This window comes from Camelus bactrianus, chromosome 32, assembly GCF_048773025.1.
Source record: "Camelus bactrianus isolate YW-2024 breed Bactrian camel chromosome 32, ASM4877302v1, whole genome shotgun sequence".
In the NCBI taxonomy this organism is placed as follows: Eukaryota; Metazoa; Chordata; class Mammalia; order Artiodactyla; family Camelidae; genus Camelus; species Camelus bactrianus.
In genome coordinates, this window is record NC_133570.1 from 477,708 (window position 1) to 495,950 (window position 18,243).

The 18,243-nt window shown below is 56.9% G+C and overlaps 1 protein-coding gene across 12 annotated transcripts in view; it reads right to left on the reverse strand.

Moving 5' to 3' along the window:
- FBRSL1 (fibrosin like 1) overlaps window positions 1–5,966 on the reverse strand; it is an 81,284-nt gene extending 75,318 nt beyond the window's left edge. For 2 of the 12 annotated variants that reach the window (XM_074356535.1, XM_074356540.1), the window contains exon 1: window positions 5,420–5,954. In XM_074356535.1, coding sequence (XP_074212636.1) covers window positions 5,420–5,701 — 282 coding nt within the window. In that variant the 5' untranslated portion in view covers window positions 5,702–5,954. Of the gene's footprint in view, window positions 1–5,419 lie in introns of all 12 variants that reach the window. The other 10 variants (XM_074356539.1, XM_074356551.1, XM_074356542.1 and 7 more) reach the window with 9 other exon arrangements.
- Window positions 5,967–18,243: the final 12,277 nt, after the last annotated feature.

Sequence of the window (18,243 nt, forward strand, 5' to 3'; positions counted from 1 at the left end):
CCCCACAGCCCACGCTGCCCCTCCTGGGCAAATTCAACTTGTGGGAAGACGGGGACCATGCTGCAACACGTCCCCTGGCTCCCCCTCAAGCATAGCACAGCCTCCAGGTGCTCAGTGGGGGTGGAAGTGGGGAGACAGACGGTTTGCTACCCTCATGTCCTTAGCCCCACAGGCCTTCACAGGGGCCAGGGCACAGCGTGGGCAGGACACAGAGAAACAGGCCCAGAGGCCACAGTGCTGTGCAGCCTTGGGGGAGCCCAGGAGATGGCCCCGGCCCCCTACATGGGGCTCAAGACCCCCACCTGCGCTCAAGGGTGGGTGAGGGTGATGAGCTGGCCAGCAAAGACAGGGGCACTGCCCACCAGGACTGAGGCTGCCTCCACTGCTGTGTTCGCCTGGGGCCCTACCACCCATGAGGAGCCTGTGGGGATTGTGGGTGACGCGGCGGACCCCTCCCTGCCCGCGTGCAGCTGCAGGCTCTGCAGACTGATGTCTATACCCACGGTGTTCAGAGGAGATGGCCCTCCCCCAGAGGTCAGGCAGCCGGCCCAGGGCCACAACATCACTCCTACAGCCCAGGAAAAGGCTACCCCTTCAGATGTTGTACAGGTCCACCCTCTGCTCAAGCTCTGATTCTCCACAAAGAGCATCTGAAAAATGCAGCCCAAGTCCAGGTGCAGATTGGTACTGAGATGGGCAGATCTCGGGCAAGGACTTCACCACCCGGGGCCTCAGTTTCCTCATCTACAAGGTGGACGTGTGAGGACGGGGAGTCCTCCAGACATGTCCTGAGCAGCTGTTGTTGTCACCACTGTGCCCACAGTGCTTGGCTCCCGGACAACGAGGCGCTAACCCACAACAGGAGACAGTAGCAGTGCAGGGGCAGGCTGCGCCCAGAGCCCTCCCACCCTGCAAGTAGCAAATCTCCTGCTGCCTTAGGGTGGCAGATGCTCACGTGGGCCAAGGAGGCTGTGCGATGGCTTTCCAATCACTGGCTGGAAGGGTCCCCTCTGGAGGGAGCAGTGCCCCCCACCCCAAGCTGTGGGCCCTTGTGGGGCAAGATGGAGCAGCCTAACACTGTCCTAGGCAGGTTCCAGTCTCAGTACCACACTGCCAGCCTGTGACTGCAGGCACAGCACTCTCCTTCTCTGCGGCTCAGGTTCCCCATGTGAAGAACAGAAGGTAGCCTGGAGGAGGTGCTGTGGCCTGGAGGCTTCTCCTCACCCAGCCTCGTCATGTGTGTGGTCTCAGCCCTGTTCTCCCTCTGTCAGGGGGTTGGGCTGTGTACGTGGCCCCCCAGACAAGCCAACAGCATGAGCTTCCTTCTATCCATGGGCCAGTGGGGCTACACCCAGGTCCCCACACTCCGGGCCCTGAGCACCCAGAGCCAGCACAGATCACATGCTCCCTACTCCTGCAGGATGCGGAATCCTGCCTGCAGGGACGCCACCAGTCCTGAGCCTACTGGATGTGACCCAGGGTCGGGGGAGTCTTGGCTCCCTTCACAGACCACCCCATCCACCATGGGACCATGTCCAGAACTAAACCCGCCCCTCAGCTACAGTCAGCGGGTTTGAGGCGCATATCCCAAGCTGGGAAGAGCTCCGTTATTTTCAGCAGAAATGCAATGCAAGCCCCTGGACAGCCCTGGACAGCCCTGAAGGCTGGGAGCTGGGCGGCCAGACCAGGACCACCCACCCACCTGCTGATGTGGTGTGTGGGGGCAGGAGCAGGGTTTCTCTGTGAGTCGTTCACATGTGGTTTCAGGTGTACGTTTTGTGGACTATAAAAGTTAACACATGTTGATCAGAAAGTAGGAAGGAGAATTAGAGAAAGGAAGTCACCTGTGACCACAGCTAAAATTTGGGGTGTTTTCCTTTCCATCTCTATTCCTAGGTACACACCTCCCAGACACGGGTACAGATGTGGTGAATGATCTTTGCCTTCAACAAAAAAGGAGAGACTGCAAGTCGGTATGGTGACAGCTGTGTAACATGCCCCGGAAACATGCTCACCAAGAGCTGGTGAGAGTAGTTACTGAAGGAGACTGAGTTTGGAGCAGACCTTTTCCAAAATACGCTTTTCCATAGAGCTTGATTTCTCTGAACCAGGTAAAAGTGTTTTACTGTTTGAAAAGCAAACCAACAAGGAATCATACGGATGCCAAACCAGAAGGGTGGTTTCCACTGGGTGCCAGTGGCAAACCCTCTAGACCTGCACAGACAGAGCACTGAGGAGCAAGGGCCGGAGCATTGTGCAGCCAACCCCGAGGGCAACCAAGAGGCACACGTAGGTCTGCCAGGCCCGTCCTAATCCTGCCTGCAAGGTGGATCTCCTGGGACACCCAGGGGCCTGCACAACCTGCCCTGCAGTCCAAGAGTGGCTTTTGTCATAGGGAAGAAGGGTAGATCTAGGTAGAGAACCACAGCGCTGCTCTGGCCTGTCCCCCAAGGGCCTCTCCATCACCTCTGGTCAACACACCAGGAGGCAGAGACGTCACAGGAACCAGAGAGACAGCAAGAGTTGTCCATTGGTCCATCCCAAATGTCCCTGAGAACAGAAAAAAGAGCCCCAACACAAGACCCCATCCCACTGCTACCTGCTCATGGCCCCTACCCTGATTAATGGAGAATCAGAAAGCTGATGTGGGACCAGGGTTCAGGGGTGTGACCCCGTGCCCAGCCTGTGGCCTCTGCACACCCTCAGCTCAGACACTGGACTCCAGCCGTCCAGCCCAGGACTCCAATGGAGACAACTCTATCCCTAGACCTGTTGACACATCCTGAGTCAGGCCAGACCTAGGGGCTCTTTCTCAGCTGACAAATATCGCCACCACATTACAGAGTGCCTGCTCTGCCCACAGCACTTAACAGAAGTGGCCGGTGACCCTCCCAGCTGCCCCAGAGGCAGGGATCTGTCTCATTCTCCCTTAGGGGCAGACACAGAAAAGCAGCAGTACATGGGGCTGAGAGTAGGGGAGTCTGGCACCTGCCTGGGACATGGTGGGTGGGAGGTCTGCCTGGGGAGCAGGGTGGGAGGAGGCCTTCCCAGGGCATAGAGGGCAGGGGGCCTACTGGGATGTGGGGGGTGGGGAGGACCACATCAGGACAAAGGAGGACTTGAGGGACACTGGCACTCTGCATAGGTCCCATCTCCTGAGCGGGTCTACACTTGACATTTGGTTGTTTATGCTCCCAGGGTGGCAGCTTACGTCCACATGGAGGCCAAGACAGACTCCCGAGGGCCTGGCAGAGATCTGAGACTGGGCAGGCCGAAGCCATGACACTCATGGCGCTGGGCCTCAGAGTCTCTATCTGTGCAGTGGGGACAAGCAGGCTCCAAACAGTGCTGGCCAAGTCCTCGATCGCTGCACGCTAGCCATCGTGAGTTATCTGAACTCTGGGGGAAAACCACTACACTTCAGCAAGAAATGAGGCCAAACAAGCAGGCCGATCTAGAAGTCATGACTTGCCCAGAAGCCCCGTACTTTCCAAGGCAGCAGCCCTCTCCCTGGCTCAGAAGGGCAGAGAAAGGCACACGGAGCGGCCCCAGGGTGATGCGTCTGTGTGAATGCCAAGCAGAAGGGAGGCTCAGTCTCGTCTGGTCTGAGCCTGTGGAAGTCCCCTAAACCCAAAGCTGTATTTTGTGTCCCCTGATGCAGGAGAGGTACAGCCAGAGCCACCGCAGGCAGCGAGTGGACGAGGCTCATTTCACCAGGGCCCGTGAGTGACCTTGGGCGCAGCCGCCCTGAACTTCGGTTTCTCCTCTCACTAGTTCACTCCACAACCATGTCTGGGGCACTAGGACCCCACAGGGCACACACACACAGACAAGATGCCAGAGCTACTAGTTCTGGTGGGGAGAGCACCTGTTTTGAGTGAGCAAATTACAAGACAGCATTGGAGAGAATGGGAACTGACAGGAAAGAAAGAATATAAAATAACATGGGGAGAAGGACCTGTGGGGGGAAAGGGATGCTGCGTCAGGCCACGGCCCGAGAGGCTCTCTGAGTGACATCCACGCTGAGACAGGAAGGTGCCAAGTGACCAAGGCAGAGGGAACAGCAAGTACGGAGGCCCTGAGGCATAACCTGCGAGAGGCTGACGGGCTGGTGCCAGAGTCCAGCTGTCAGAGCAGCTGATGGAGCATAGAACCTTGGAGGCTGCAGTTAGGGTTCTTTTTCCCTCCACCTGACAGAGTGGTTACATCTGGAAGGTAGGTGGTGTATCCACTCTTAGAGGCTGCAGGGCAAGACCTGGCTGGGGCCACCCCTCCCCAATAAAGAGCCAAGGCAGGTGCCCCCATATGCCACCAAAGCGTGTCAGCTGAGGACCCCTTGGCCCAGGAGCCATCTCAGGCTTTCCAGATGTGCACAACAGAGGATCCTGGAGCTGTGTGTTAGCACAAGCTCGGACGCAGGTGCCCCACCCCCGTGCATCCATGTGCCCAGACAGAAAGCAGCAAACCTGTGCCTGGGCCACCTCCCCCTGGCTGCAAGCGCCTGACCCCAAGGCTCTCTACAGACCAGGTGCCCCCACCCCCCGGAGGGAGCTCACTGCAGGGATCTGCAGTATGGGGACTTCCCCTCTCCTAGAGCTCAGCCTCTGAGACTGGGGAATCCTACCTACATCGCTGGCCTCCAAGCCCCAGGGAAAGGGAAGGGGAGCTGCTAACTGAGCAGTCCCTGGGACCCCAAACCCAGCAGATGCCGGTCCCCCAAAGTAAGTGCTGCATGGGGCCCCCTGGAGGGTGGAGGGGCAGGCTGGCTGGCTGAGGCTCACAGGGTTCTGGGGCCTGCCAGTTCTAGGAGACAGCAGCTCCCCAACCAGTCCACTTGCCACCTCTGACAGCACTCATTTCCTTCTCCACTCACTTGGGTTCAGGCAAGAAGGGAAGTATTTGCTCAACAAATACTGTCCATGACAAGTCAACCAGACAAGCAGTATTTTTTTGCCATCCTATTAACCACGCAGCAAACAGTGGTCCCAGAGAGGGAGCTAAAATATGACCGTCCCTCTCCCCATCTGAACAGAGACCTCGGTCGGGAGGAGAGGAACAGGAAGAATCCCCTAAGTATCCATTTTATCACCTTCACCTCCAAGTCCAGCAGTGTCCACCTCCCTAGCACATCCCGAACTGAACAGAGTGATATCTTGGCAACAGAAACACAACTGAAAAAAAGGCCGACTGAGTAGCTAGACAGACCCATTGCGGACAGTGCAATTTAGAGATTTTTAAGTCACAGCCTCAAGACACAAACATCCCTGCACCAACCGCAGGCTCCAGGGTCCTTCAAGAGCAACCCGGAAGACACGCAGGGCCCACGCAGCCCGGGGAGCCCTGGGGGTGGGTGTGCCGATGCCCCGGGGGAGCCCCGCTCGCGACTCTGGCCGCAGCGTGCTCGCGGGGGCCCACCTACCTCCAAGGCCTCCAGCGTGCTGAAGCTGGCGATGGCGAAGCCGTCGATGACCTCCTCCTCCTGCGAGCTAGACTCGCGGCGGCGGCGGCGCGGGGGGCGCGCGGCGGCGGCGGCGCGGGGCGGGGGCGCGCGGGGCAGGCCCGTGTTCTCCTTGCCGGGGCCGGGCTCGGGCTCGTCACCCGACGACGCGCTCTGGTCGCGGGCGTCGCGGGCCGCCTCCCGGCGCCGGCCGCGGTCCCGCTGCGCGCGTGAGCGCCGGCTCTGGCGGACCTTGGCCTCCATGGCGCGCGGTGACCTTGCGGCCGCGCCGTCGGGCTCCCGCTCCGCTGCCGCTGCGCTACGCGGCACCGCCGGGCTCGGTGCAGACCGCGCGGACTCGGGCCCTGGGCGGCGGCGGGTGGCGGGTCGGGCCGGACATGCCGCGCAGGGGGCCTTAGCCCCGGGCCCGGCGCGGCCTGGGCGCCCCGGCGCGGGCGGCCGCGCGCATCGGCGGGGCGGCCGGCGCTCAGCGGCCACCGGCCGCGGCCCCGGGGGCACGCCCCATGCGCGGCTGGCAGCGGGCAGAGGCTGGGCGGAGGCCCGGCGGGCGGGCGGGCGGGGCGCGGACCCGGGCTGAGGCGCCGGGGCTCGTGAGGCGGCGGCGGCAGCGGCGCCCCGAGCGGATAACAACTGACGTACTTCCGCCAGGCGGCGGGCGCCAGAGGAAGTGGGCACTCCAGCAGGGCCGACGCGAGCCCCGCCCCGGCCCGGCCCGGCCCCGCCCCTAACGGCCCCGCCCAGCCACGATCTGCCCCTCCGGCCTTGCTCCATCGCCCCGCCTCCGGCCCCGCCCCGGCCCCGCCCCTCGGGGGAGGGAGCTAGGAGGCCTTGCCCCTTCCCGTCCCTCCGGGTGCACCTGGGCGGGCATCTCCGCACGTGGGAGGTATGGGAAGCTGGAGCGCTACCCTTTCTTCCCGTTGCGGAGCTGGGGGCGTCTTTGCACCTCCGCAGCCGCGGCCTCGTTCCGAAAGAATCTTTAAATGGGAGCGCATGAACAGAAAAGTGGGAGGCCCCTCCAGCCATACTAGACATATGGACTGAAGGGGCGCGCTTACCGTCACCCCCAAGCTGGGGGCAGGGGAGCAAGGATGGGGCGTCCTCGTCCCCACCCATGATGGCGGGCTATGAGTGAGGCGTCCTCGCCACCACTCCTGAAACGGGGGCAGGGGGTAAGGGTCTTACTCGGCTCGTGAGGGGTGACCGACCACCCCCGCCCAAGAGTGGAGGTGTGTGAAAGCCATGTGAGGGTTTCACGGCCCCCTCATTACCCTGGTCCCCAGTCCAGGGCTTCTTCACGTGTGCCCTGCTCCCCTACCCCGGGGTCTCCCTGAAGGCTGGTCCTGCCCCTCCGCGGCTCCTGGTGCTCTCCACCGCTCCCTGCTCAGGCAACCCCGACCTCTGAGTTCTAGTCTTGGGGGCAGGTGGGGTGAAGAGGGGGAGTTCTACACGAAGTGCATCCCTTCACCCTCTTCCTGGGTCAAGTTCACCAGGCTTTACAGTAAGGCAGCGCTCCCAAGACTAGAGCCTGGGACCATGGACTGTGCCCTATGGGGAACACCTCACCACCCTGGGTGGGCTGCCTGGTTTGCATAGAGACAGTGGCTTGGGCTGCTGGAACCGCTGTTCTCCACCGAAGGCTGCATCAGGGAGGGAACAATGAGAAAGGGCAGCTGGAGGGCTGAAAGCTAGAAGTAAGGAGGAACTTCCTCTTTCACCCAGGGGAGACTGCGGTAAGGACCCACTGCAAGTGGGGAGCGGCCACTGTCTTCCTCAAATCTTAAGGTCATTAATTCACTCAACACATATTTACCAAATGCCGTACATCCTGCACTGTTTGTGATGCACTAATGGATGAGACAGACGGCCCTGTTATAAGTGAGAGAGAACCTGAACACAGAGCCAAATAAGGTAATATCAAAGGATCACATGAAGAAAACACAATAGGGAGGTGTCATAGAAAGCTGGCATGGGGTAGTCCCGGAAGGCCTCTCCAAGGAGTGGCAATCTGAGCTGAGACCTAGCAGGTGAGAAGGAGCCAGTGGTCCCAGGGCCCCAGGGTGTGCAGGGCAGGGAGCTGCGTGGTCTGGGTTGTCACAGATAGTTGGCAGGGTCGTCCCTGGGAGTAGTTGGGAAGGCAGCTCCACAGACTTCTGGATACAGGGGGTGGGAATCTCAGGCCCCCAGAGCTGCTGGCCTCCAGTCCACCCAGGCCCACCCTGTCAGGCTCTCTGCTCTGGGAACCTCCCCCACCTCCTAGCCTCCCCGGGGTGGTGGCAGGGTCCCCTCCCCCTCCTCCTGTTCCCCTTGCAGGTTTTCGTATAACTCTGACTCCCCCCAGCAGCCTCCCTTTGGAGTTTTAAGAGCCTTCTTAGGAGGACAGAAAACTTCCTCTGCATTCCTGAGGCCCTAATTCCCCTCTGAGGACAGAAGGCCAGAAAATGTGTGTGTTGGGGTAGGGGTGGTAGGGGGGAGTCCTAGGGGTAACACTGGGCCTGCCTGCCCGTCCCCAGGGGCCCCGCAGGCCTCTGTGTATCCTGGGCCGCTGATCGTGGGGACTGCAGGGGGCTTCCAGTGGGTCCTTTCTTGCCACCCCTTCCCCACTCTCCTAGAAAAATGCTTGGGAAAGCTTGAGTTCTTCTGATGAAGTTTTCAAGGACAGAAACTCCTGTATCTGCTCATCTGTTCTTCTTTTTTATTTTAATTTGGGGGGGGGTAATTAGGTTTATTTGTTTTTAGAAGAGGTACTGGGGATTGAACCCAGAACCTCGTTCATGCTAAGCATGCATTCTACCACTTGAACTATACCCTCCTCCCTGATCACCTGTTCTTGAAGACGCTTAGATGTGTATTCAAGGTGAAGGATGGGGTTTCTGTAGACCCCTATGTGGGGCATCTTCTCTGGGATCCTTAGCTCTCCCCCAGGAGGAGCCCCCCGAGGTGTTTTCCCTTTTTTGATTCATTTCCAGGGGGCTAGCCAGCACCTCAGGGATCAGCTTCCATCTCCTCAGGATTCTGGGCACAGAAAACCTACCCTCAGGGGAGAGGCAGGGCGGGTGGTCAGGGCAGAAGCCGGCCTGCCTGACTTGTGTGCATCAACCCCCGCCCTCCAACCCCCCAACCATGCAGATGGTAAAGGATTAGATATCCCTGCAAGGGCTCCGAGCCTCCTCCCCAGGATTTACAGGGGCCTGTGGGGCTGAGCTCCGCGTCCTTGGCTCCCGGCTGGTGTGGTGGGTGTGGCGGGGGGGGGGGCCCAGCCTGCTCTGCTTCTTGTTCTGACTTGTTAGCTTGCATACAACTTTGCCCTCTTTTTCCTGGAGGGTCTGGCGGGTGTGGGGTGTGGAAGCCCAAAGTGACTAAGCTTCTAGATCACGCTGGTGATGGGAACTTGCTAGATCTCTGCCGTCCGGTCTGGTGGCCACCAGTTGCACAGGGTCCTTGAGCCCTTGAGATGTGGCTCATGCAACTGAAGAACAGCATTGCACGTTTTATTTATTACCTTTAATCTGAAATGGAATATTGCCTGGATTCCAACCTCAGCTCCTCTCATAAGACTGTGGGCAAATGACCTAGCTTCTCTGTGTCTGCTGTCCCTTCTGTCAAACAGGGGGAGGGGGCCAGGTGTGATGCGATACCCTCTGTGGTGTGTGGTCCAGGTGAGGCCTGGAGTCACACAGGGACAGGAGGCTTGGTAACATACCAGACTCATCTGGTCCTGGTCCTACTTGGGGCTCAAGAATTTGCATTTCCAACGGGCTGGGGCTGGGAGGCTGGGGGCCAGAGGCTGTGTGCCCCCAACAATGCCCCTCTTGTTCATGTGCAACAAACCAGGGTCCCTGAGGGTGGGCTCCTTTAACGCCCTGCCCCACCTCCCCAGCAGCGTGGCTCTCAATGACATTGACTTCCTCCCTCTTCTCCCCAGCCTCTCACTAGCTCCTCCCAGGCCCCTGGGGCTCAGGGCTCAGGGTTCCAGTCTGCAGCCGGCCCAGGTCTCTCCTTCTGCCTCCTCCCATCCCTGAGGACTCTAATCAGGGAAATGGAACCCCTTCCCAAGGGCAGGACGCTGTCAGAGAGAAGCCTCTCCCCACCCCCAGCCTACCCTGAAAGTGCTGGCCCACTGCTGTGTGGCCTGAAGCCCAGCCTTCACTTGGTCCCACTCCCAGAGCCACGTCCTCACCTGGTCACCACCTGCAGCCCAGACCCTCACCCAGTCACCACACACAGTAGAGCGCCCTCCCCCGCAGAGCTCTGAAAGCCACTGTTGGAAATGGGTTGCTTCCAGGGTGGCCCATAGGCTCACATCAGTCTTCTCTGTTCGGGTTAGCTTTAGAGTCCTTGCTTTTCTGTGAGGCTCTGAGCAAAGTTAATTGATGTGGAATTGTATTCAAAATTCAATTTGCTCTCACAGCTCTGATTCAGGCCCTATAAATCATCAGAGCCAGAAGCCCTTTGGGGTTCAAACACACTTTTTAGTTGTAGGGTGACAGCCAGAAAATGAATTCTGGCTAACAGGCCGGCCCTGGTGCCACATCTGTGAGCCAGCTCTTTGCTCCATCATGGTGGTTTGGTTTCAGCCTTCCCAGTATCCATCCCACCTCTTTCTGGCTATGTAGCCTACTTCCAGGGATGCAGTCTCGGGGAGGTGGACAGCTCACTGAGATGCTCCTCGCTCTCTTGGCTCAGGAACGGGCAGGTGTCCTAGCTCCCGTCGCGATAATGCTGTGTGACAAACAGCCCCCAGAATCTCTGTGTCTTAGAATATCAACTCTTTCTTTCTTTCCCGCAAGGCTGTGGGTTTCTAGAGGGGCTCTGCGTCAGACTATGGGTCAGGTTCAGGTCTGTCTCAAGGGTCTGTCTCTGGGATTCAGGCTGCAAGAAGTAAGCCACCTGAGGCATCTTCACGGGGCCGAGCCATGCTGCACGGGCACATGGAAAGCCTGTGCTTAAAGCCTGTGCTTTAAGCCTCATCGGGCGACATCCTGTCCAAAGCAAGTCACTCGGCCAAGACCATCACTCACAGGGCAGGAAGCTGATGCCTTCCACTCCAGTCAGGGGGAGGTGGCACTGTGGTTATGTGGCAGGGGCAGGTGTGTGGGCCTACTACAAACGGGAAGTGAAGATTTGGGGACTGCATTCCTGCTTGTCACAGCAGGTCTCCCAGGTGACGCCAGTCCAATGGTGTGTATCCAAGGGATTGAAGTTTGGGGTGTACTCATCCAAGTGTGCCCCTTCCCCTAATTCCTGCTCCACAGGATCAGCCCAGCTGTCCTGACCCCCACCTGTCCTGCCGTGTCCGCACCCTCCCACTTCATCACTCCTAACTCAGATGTCACTTCTCCCCGAAGTTGGTGGTTCGTGCTGGGTGGACTCAGCTGAGTGGGAACATTTCTCAGAATTCCCCTTACCGGGTGGCTGGTAGGGCTGTCCACATGAGACAGCCGTGTGCTCCAGCCAGCAGAAGTGAGAGCAAGAGTGGCCAGTTCACCTCCAGGGGCCCCCGCAAGGCGCCCGGCCTGCTGCAGTCATGCATGGTCTCACGATCCAGCACCCCCCACCCACCACCTCCAGGCAGCTTGGGCAGCTCCAGGCTGCAGCCCCAGGGGCTTCCGTCCATCTCTGGCCACCTCCTGGGGTCCTGAGGAAGGGCCAGACTCTGTGGGATGGCTGTGTCCTGCGGGCGGGGGTGGCGAGAGGTCCCCTCTGGACCCTGGGTTTGTCTGGGCTCTGCATCTTGAAAGCTGCCACCCAGACTCCTGGCCACCCTAGAGACACACAGGCCACGCCCATCAGGGCTGTCCCCACCACCCCAGCTGTCCACCGTGGAAGGTCAGGCTTTGGCACCCAGTCCCACAGACAGTGCACCTCCAGGGGCCCGAGGCCTCTCCAAGATCGGGTACCCTCCTGCCATCTTGGTCTTCTTTCCTTCATGGGCACGTTGTCTCCAGAACAGAAGTTGTGGGCTTGACTCGGTGGTGGCACACAGTGGGGGCCATAAGTGGCCTTTGTCTGGGGTCACCCAGGCGTCCTGACTTCCTGACTCTCCCTGGAGGGTGTCATCCAGCAGGGCTAGCCTTGGGGGAGGAATGGGAGGCTCACGCAAGAAAGGGAAGGCAGGCAGGTCCTGTCTGCGTGGACCCTGCCCTCCAACCTGGCCCTGAGCGGTATGCAGGGCAGGTGGGTGGGGGGCAGCCTGTGGGAGGGAGGATGGGGCCGCAGGGCTCTTCCACTTGGAGGTAACAGAAACCCAAACCCAGGCTGGCTTACTCTGCTGTGGAACTTTACATGTCCAACTGGGCCTCGGGCCGGAATGGACTCAGACTGGCTTTCCCTGGGGAGGTGATGGGTGCAAGTCTCAGCCTGCCAAGTTCAGGTCAGCAGCAAAGAGGCAGTCTTTTCAGAGCTGTCAGAGGAAGCGCAGCCCTCCTGACACCTGGATCTAGGACCTCTAGCTTCCAGGACTGTGACAGAATGGCTGTCTGTTGCTTTAAGCCACCAAGTTTGTGACCACAGGAAATGCCTACAGGCCACTACTCGGATGGGGGGACGCTGCTCCCCATCCTGGAAACCCCATCTTGGGTCCTGCTATGCCTTGCCTTTGTCCATGGGAAGGATGGAAGTGACCAAGTGCCCACTCTGAGCCTAGACTCAAGAGACCCTGTGTGTTTCCACTTGTTCTCTTGTGCCTCTGCCAGGGCCGTGAGAAGGCCATGCCCAGGCTGGCCCACTGGACCCAGGAGGACAGGGAGGGTGAGACACACCTGGAATGGGTGATTCCAGTTGAAGTGAGCAGTCCAGCCAACCTCCAAACACATGAACTATACTTGCTGTTTGAAGAGGCTGGGCTCTTGGGGCTGTTTGTTACTCAGCACTTTGTGCACTAGTTGACTGATGCAAATGGGGATGAGCAGGGCGGAGGGTCCATGCAGCCAGGCTCAGAAAAGATCTCCCATAGCCCCTTGGCTATGGCTGGGTGCCTCAGGCACGGACTGTGATGAGCCCACCAGTTAGGGACCGGCACGGGTCTGCTCTGCCAGCCTGCGGGAGCAAGTTGTTGGTTCTGCACAACTTTCAGAACATCTTTGTGTGCAGTGGAGGTGGTGGTGACCTCTAGAGGCACAGACCTGGTCCCCGGGGGCCTGCAGTCAGCAAGTGGAGGTGAGTATTAACGAGGCCTCACACTCCAAGTTACTGATACAGGGAAAAATGTGGGTGAGAGGATGGCCACATCCCAGGTCTCGGCTGAGTCCCTGGGATGCGCCCTGCCAAGTGTGGGTCCTTGGCTTTGTGCAGGAAAGAAGTCAAGAGTCAGCCACAACAGTAAAAGTAGATTTATTCAGAGATGCACACTCCGTAGACAGAGGGCAGGCTGTCTCACTCAGAAGACAGAGTGGCCACAAGGTATGGGGTTTGCCAGTTTTCACGGGCTTGGTAGCTTCAAATGCTAGCAAGAGGGAGGATTATTCCTGCTACTTTTGGGGAAGGGGAGGGGATTCCCAGGAACTGGGCCACCGCCCACTTCTTGACCTTTTCTGGTCAGCATCGGAACTGCCACGGTGCCTGCGGGAGAGCCAATTTCCCATGCCGATACGTTACAGTGAGCGTATAATGAAGCTCAGGGTCCACTGGGAGTTGAATCTTCCGCCTCTTGGTGTTAATTGCTGTGTCATTCCTTGAATGGCTGTGCCCTGCCCCTTCCCTCCTGTCTCATTACCAGTTGCTGCCATGGAAAGTGGTGGAAACCGTGGCTGGTAGCTGTGGGTGTGACGTTAAGGCAGGATCAATGAGTTTAATGGTGAAGGGGACCATGGAGTGGGAAGTATGTGGAGAGGAATGTGGGGCCAAGAGAAGCTCCCCATGGAGGAAGCGCTGCGTGTTAGGCCAGCAGGAGTGGTGATGGTGACGGTGCTAACAGCTATCACTTCCTGAGAATTTATCAGACGTGATTCCAAACACTTTCCACATGTTAATTCACTTAATCTCTTAGTTGAACTGATGCAAGACTTTCAGTTGGTAGGTGTTACCAGTTCTCAATTGCAATTCTTAGCTTTCCCCAGCTGGAAAAGTGCAGGGTTCAGTAAATTCTCACAAAATGTTATGTGTTCCATGTTGCCCGTGTAACAGTCAAGAAATAGAACGTGACTCACAGCATTGGCTTTTATTTCTCTTACTTGATGGCTTATAGATGCAACATGCATCTCTAGGCATCACGTCCTCACTGCAGTGCCCACATAGAGAGGAAAGCAGTGATGCTGGCCCCAGGAGTTCTCATTGACCAGAACAGTGTCTCACGGCCATTGTTTTTTGTAGAGGAGGCTGGGAAAGTGACAATCTGGCAAGGGGTGTGTATTTACTAATCTGGTAGACCACATATCATAAGGCTGGTGTTGAGGGGTCAGTCTTTCCTGTGGCCCAGGAGTTTCTGCCTCTTATGGAACAAAATGAGGCTCTGTGAGCTGGAAAGAGGGGCATGGGTTGCTATTTAGTGGACAGTGAGAGTTGTCCCTCATCTGTTGTCCTTCATGTGTTTGGTAATGGCACCCTGATTTTCCTCTGGGGAATCCTTCCTCTCCCATACTGACTCTTTGAAATTAGGGAGGTGTTAACTCCATCTCTGGCTCCAGGTATGAGTGTGTCAGTCAAGCTTTGCCAACTGGGACATCCCATTTCTGTCCCCAGTGATTGGTCCAGGGATGGGCACATGACCCAGGTGGTAACCATGGGAGGCAGGTTCCCTCTTTCCCTCAGGTCTTGGGGGCAGGCAGATGTCAGCTGGGGTCTTGCCATCACATGGGGAATGCCTGCTAGGGAATGGATGGAGGAAGCTGAGTAAGGAGACCTGAAGACATTTTTTAACTTCTGGATCCAGCTGTACCTGAAGCGAGCTCTATGCGTGGACTTCAAATACACAAGATTCAATATATTCCCTTTTTGCTTAATCCAGGTTGAGTCTTCTGCCATAAGGCACAACTTACTGGAGGAGTGCAATCTGAAATGACCTGTCAAAAGCCCATGCAAGCCACAGAGGAGGGGGCGGGCCCCAGGCTCTCTGGTTCCCTGTGCCTTGAAGCTCGATGCTACCTCCCAAGCTCCTGGCTGCCCCTCAGTCAGGGCTGGTGCCACCAACCACCTGCTCCGGCAAGAAATGACCCCTGAGGAGCCTGGCTCCGGAAGCTGTCAGGCACCACACTGCCCTTCATTTCTTTGTTTATCCAGCAAGCGTTTCCTGAGCTCCTCGGAACTCTAGAACTTAGCTATGGTTACAGAGAACCCAGACATGAGCTTGGATTGGTCAGGTTTTCTTTTGCTGTTGTTGCAAATGGCAGACACCCAACTTCGGCTTCGGCTGACTTGGGCAGAAGGAGTGTGTTGAAAGGACATCGATCAGAGGATTTGCCAACTGAAGGAAGGTTGAGCCAGTATCTCCTGGAGGACAGGAGGTGGGTGGGTCTTAGGAGCAGCTGGAAGAGGGGCTCAGACGCACTTCCATGCTCCCAGGAGCTGTTGCTGCTTTTGAAGCTGTTTCCCACTCTGTTGCTTTGTCCTGTTTTGAAGATGCTTAGGCCATCGTCACGCTAGGCTGGACTGTGCTGTGACAGTGCAGCGCTCACCACAGTAGCATTTTACTCCTTGCTCGTGCCGCCCGTTGGGGATCCGGGTGGGGCTCTGCTCTGTGTGGTCATTCAGGGATCCCAGCCAGTGGAAGGTCCTCCATCCAGAACGTCGTTGTTTGCCCCCGCAGTGTAAAAGGGAGCTGGGAGGGAATGCCCCACCTTGTCACTCAGCAGTCCTGAAGTGACACAAGGCAGAGCAGCCACATGGGTCCCCAGAACACCAGAGAGGGCTGGGCAGTGAGGGGGGCACCCAGGTGTTTGCAGGCAGAAGATGTCTCTGCAGTGACCTGTAAGAGCACTGGCTGTCGGTGGGACTCAGAATGCGCCGGCTGTCATGTTTATAACTCTCTGGACTCATACACAGGTGCCCCACCTTCCGGTCCTTCAGAGACCACACTTGTCTTGAGTCTCAGGTTAACTCGGGCCTGCATGTTTACTGAGCACCAGGCTCCATGGGAGCCATGAGGCACCCTCCCTGCCTAAGCTGCAGAGTCTCTATTTCAAAGATTCCAAACTGGATCTGAATTCTGCTGTGGGCTCACTTTTTTGGCAGATGGAAGGTCTAGGCATTTGAACACCTTTAGGCCGAGTATGCCCTCCCCTGCCACAGTCTCCACCACTCCCCATTCCCTCCCACCCATAAACTTCACCCATCTGTTCTTTTCCTGTCTCCACAGATATATGTTACCCCTGGACTTTCTTATCTTGCTTGTTCAGGTTACTCTTTAAGCCTAATTTCAGATATTTCCAGAGAACAGTTGACTTAGCCTGACCTGAGCTGACCTTTAGAGATTCTAAATCATCCCTCCAAATATAGGCTGGAAGGCCTAAGTGCTGAAGGTTGGTGCCTCCTGGAGTTGTGCAGTGTACAACCTATATGGGTGTACATGGCAACCCTGGTCTGGAGGGCAAAGGGAGATGGGCCAATTCTGGAACCTGTACCCCATGTGGTGAGGAAGCTCAAGCCAGCACCCCAGGTCCTCCCTTCCCTCCTTACCTCACTCTTCAGAACTTGCATGGCTAATCCTTCACTTATCACCTACCCTCAAAACTCTTTAGAGGCTCACAAGAATCTATTGTAGTCCTTTCTGTTGTGAAAGATCTAAACTCAACTGGCTTACGTAAAAGAAAGGGCTTTATTCATGTGGTTGAAAAGGGCAAACACAGCTTGACCTAGGGTTTCAGATGCTCTTCCAGGACCCTCCCTCCCTCCCTCAGCTCTGCTGTCCTTGGCCAGGCTCATGCCCTGGGGTGGCAAAATGGCTCAGAACTGAAGCTCCGATCACACTCTACCAGGGTGTGATCTCACCCTAGTGAGACCGCCCTAGTGAAATCCCAGGGTTCACTCTGGTTGGACTCACTTGGGTTATTTGCTCATCCTTGATCAAACACTGTGACTAGGGGATGATGACAATGACAATGATAGTTAGAGTTACTGAGGGCTTGTCAACTACCAGAGTACTATCTTTCTATCTAGACATTTAATTGTCATAACAACACAATGAGATCAATTCTTTTTCATCCTCATTTTATAAATGAGGACACTGAAGTACATAGAGGTTGGACGAATTGACCAAAGTCACATGGCTTTTAGTCATGAACCAGAATTTTAATCCAGGCATTAATGGCTCCCAAATTACCACCATCACCATCATCACCACCACCATCACCACCATCACCATCATCACCACCATCATCACCACCATCACCTCCATCATCATCATCACCATCATCACCACCATCACCACCATCACCATCATCACCACCATCACCACCATCATCACCACCACCATCATCACCACCATCATCACCACCACCATCATCACTATCATCACCATCACCGCCATCACCATCATCACCTCCATCACCATCATCATCAACGTCCTAAGAGTGAAAGTAGAGTTGGAGGTCATGATGGTGGTGAGGAGTGCAGGGAAGGTTTCTTTGGCCACTGGGGTCTTCAGCCCAGATGTCAGGCAAGAGTGCTTTGCCTGCATGGGGAGAGTCAGGGGAGCATGTTGGACATCAGAGCTTGGTCAAGCCTTTGCTGGAAGATCAATACATTAGCTTTAGGCTCTCTGCAGTGTCACTTCTCATAGACGTGATGTGACGGGGGGACATGAGGACTTGCACTCAGTTGGGGTAAGTTATGGAATTTTCCTCCAAGAAGGCAGAGGATGTGGGGTGACCCCTTTCCAGTCCCTTGAGCCCCACTTGGAAAACACACTAGGTCTGACAGGAAGTGCTGAGGGGTATGAAAGTTCCTATCCAGGGTGATGGACACACAGCCTCCCACCCAGGGGTCCCTCTGGCTGAGCCCTGACAGAAGACAGCCTGGGAGACTCCACGTGCAGGGTCAGGATCAGGCAAGGAATGAGTCCCAGGGAAAACAGCAGGGCACAAGCTGGAACCCAAGGATGGACACTAGGAAGAACTTCCTGGCTGGCTACACACAGAGACAAGGCTCTTCTTGCCTTGGCGAAGCAGGAGGCTCAAACTTCTGTTAAAAAGACAGCATTCAGGCCCTCTTGGATCCCTGAATGTCCTGATATTTTTCTGAAGATGGGGAAAGGCTGACATCACAAGGAAGTTCTTTTGGGGTCCTCCTGGTGGCAGGAGGTAATGAAGAGGATGCTTAGAGTGAGGGGCCACTGTGGGGATCAGTCCCCATGACACACAGTGACCGAAGCTTCTGGGGGGTGATTTATTCAAAGTTACACAGGGCGGGTCAGGGTGGAAACAGGACACAGCCCACCTGCAGGGATCTTTCTAGGAGCCAAAGGGTGTTAGGCTCTTACCAAAGGATACAAAAACTCTGCCTAATCAGGCATGAATAAAAACGGAACTGTGTTACCTCAGGCAACTGGAGTTGCCAGGGATACTGGTTTCAGGCATGGCTTGATCCAGAGGTCAACCCAGACTGACATATCTGGTCTTCCTGGCTCTGTGCTTAGCCATCTGTCTTTCCTGAGTGTGTGCACAGATCCAGGAATATCACTGGTTTAACTAAGGTTGCCTGCTCATGCCTGGACCAACCTGTGTCATGGACAGAGGGAAGGGGAATGGCACCGAGTGACTGGCCAGACCTGGGTTTGACCAAGGTGAGGGTGCGTCCCTGAGACTATACTTACAGGGGGAGGGTGCTCCTCAAAGCAGTAGAAAGGGAGAGAGAGG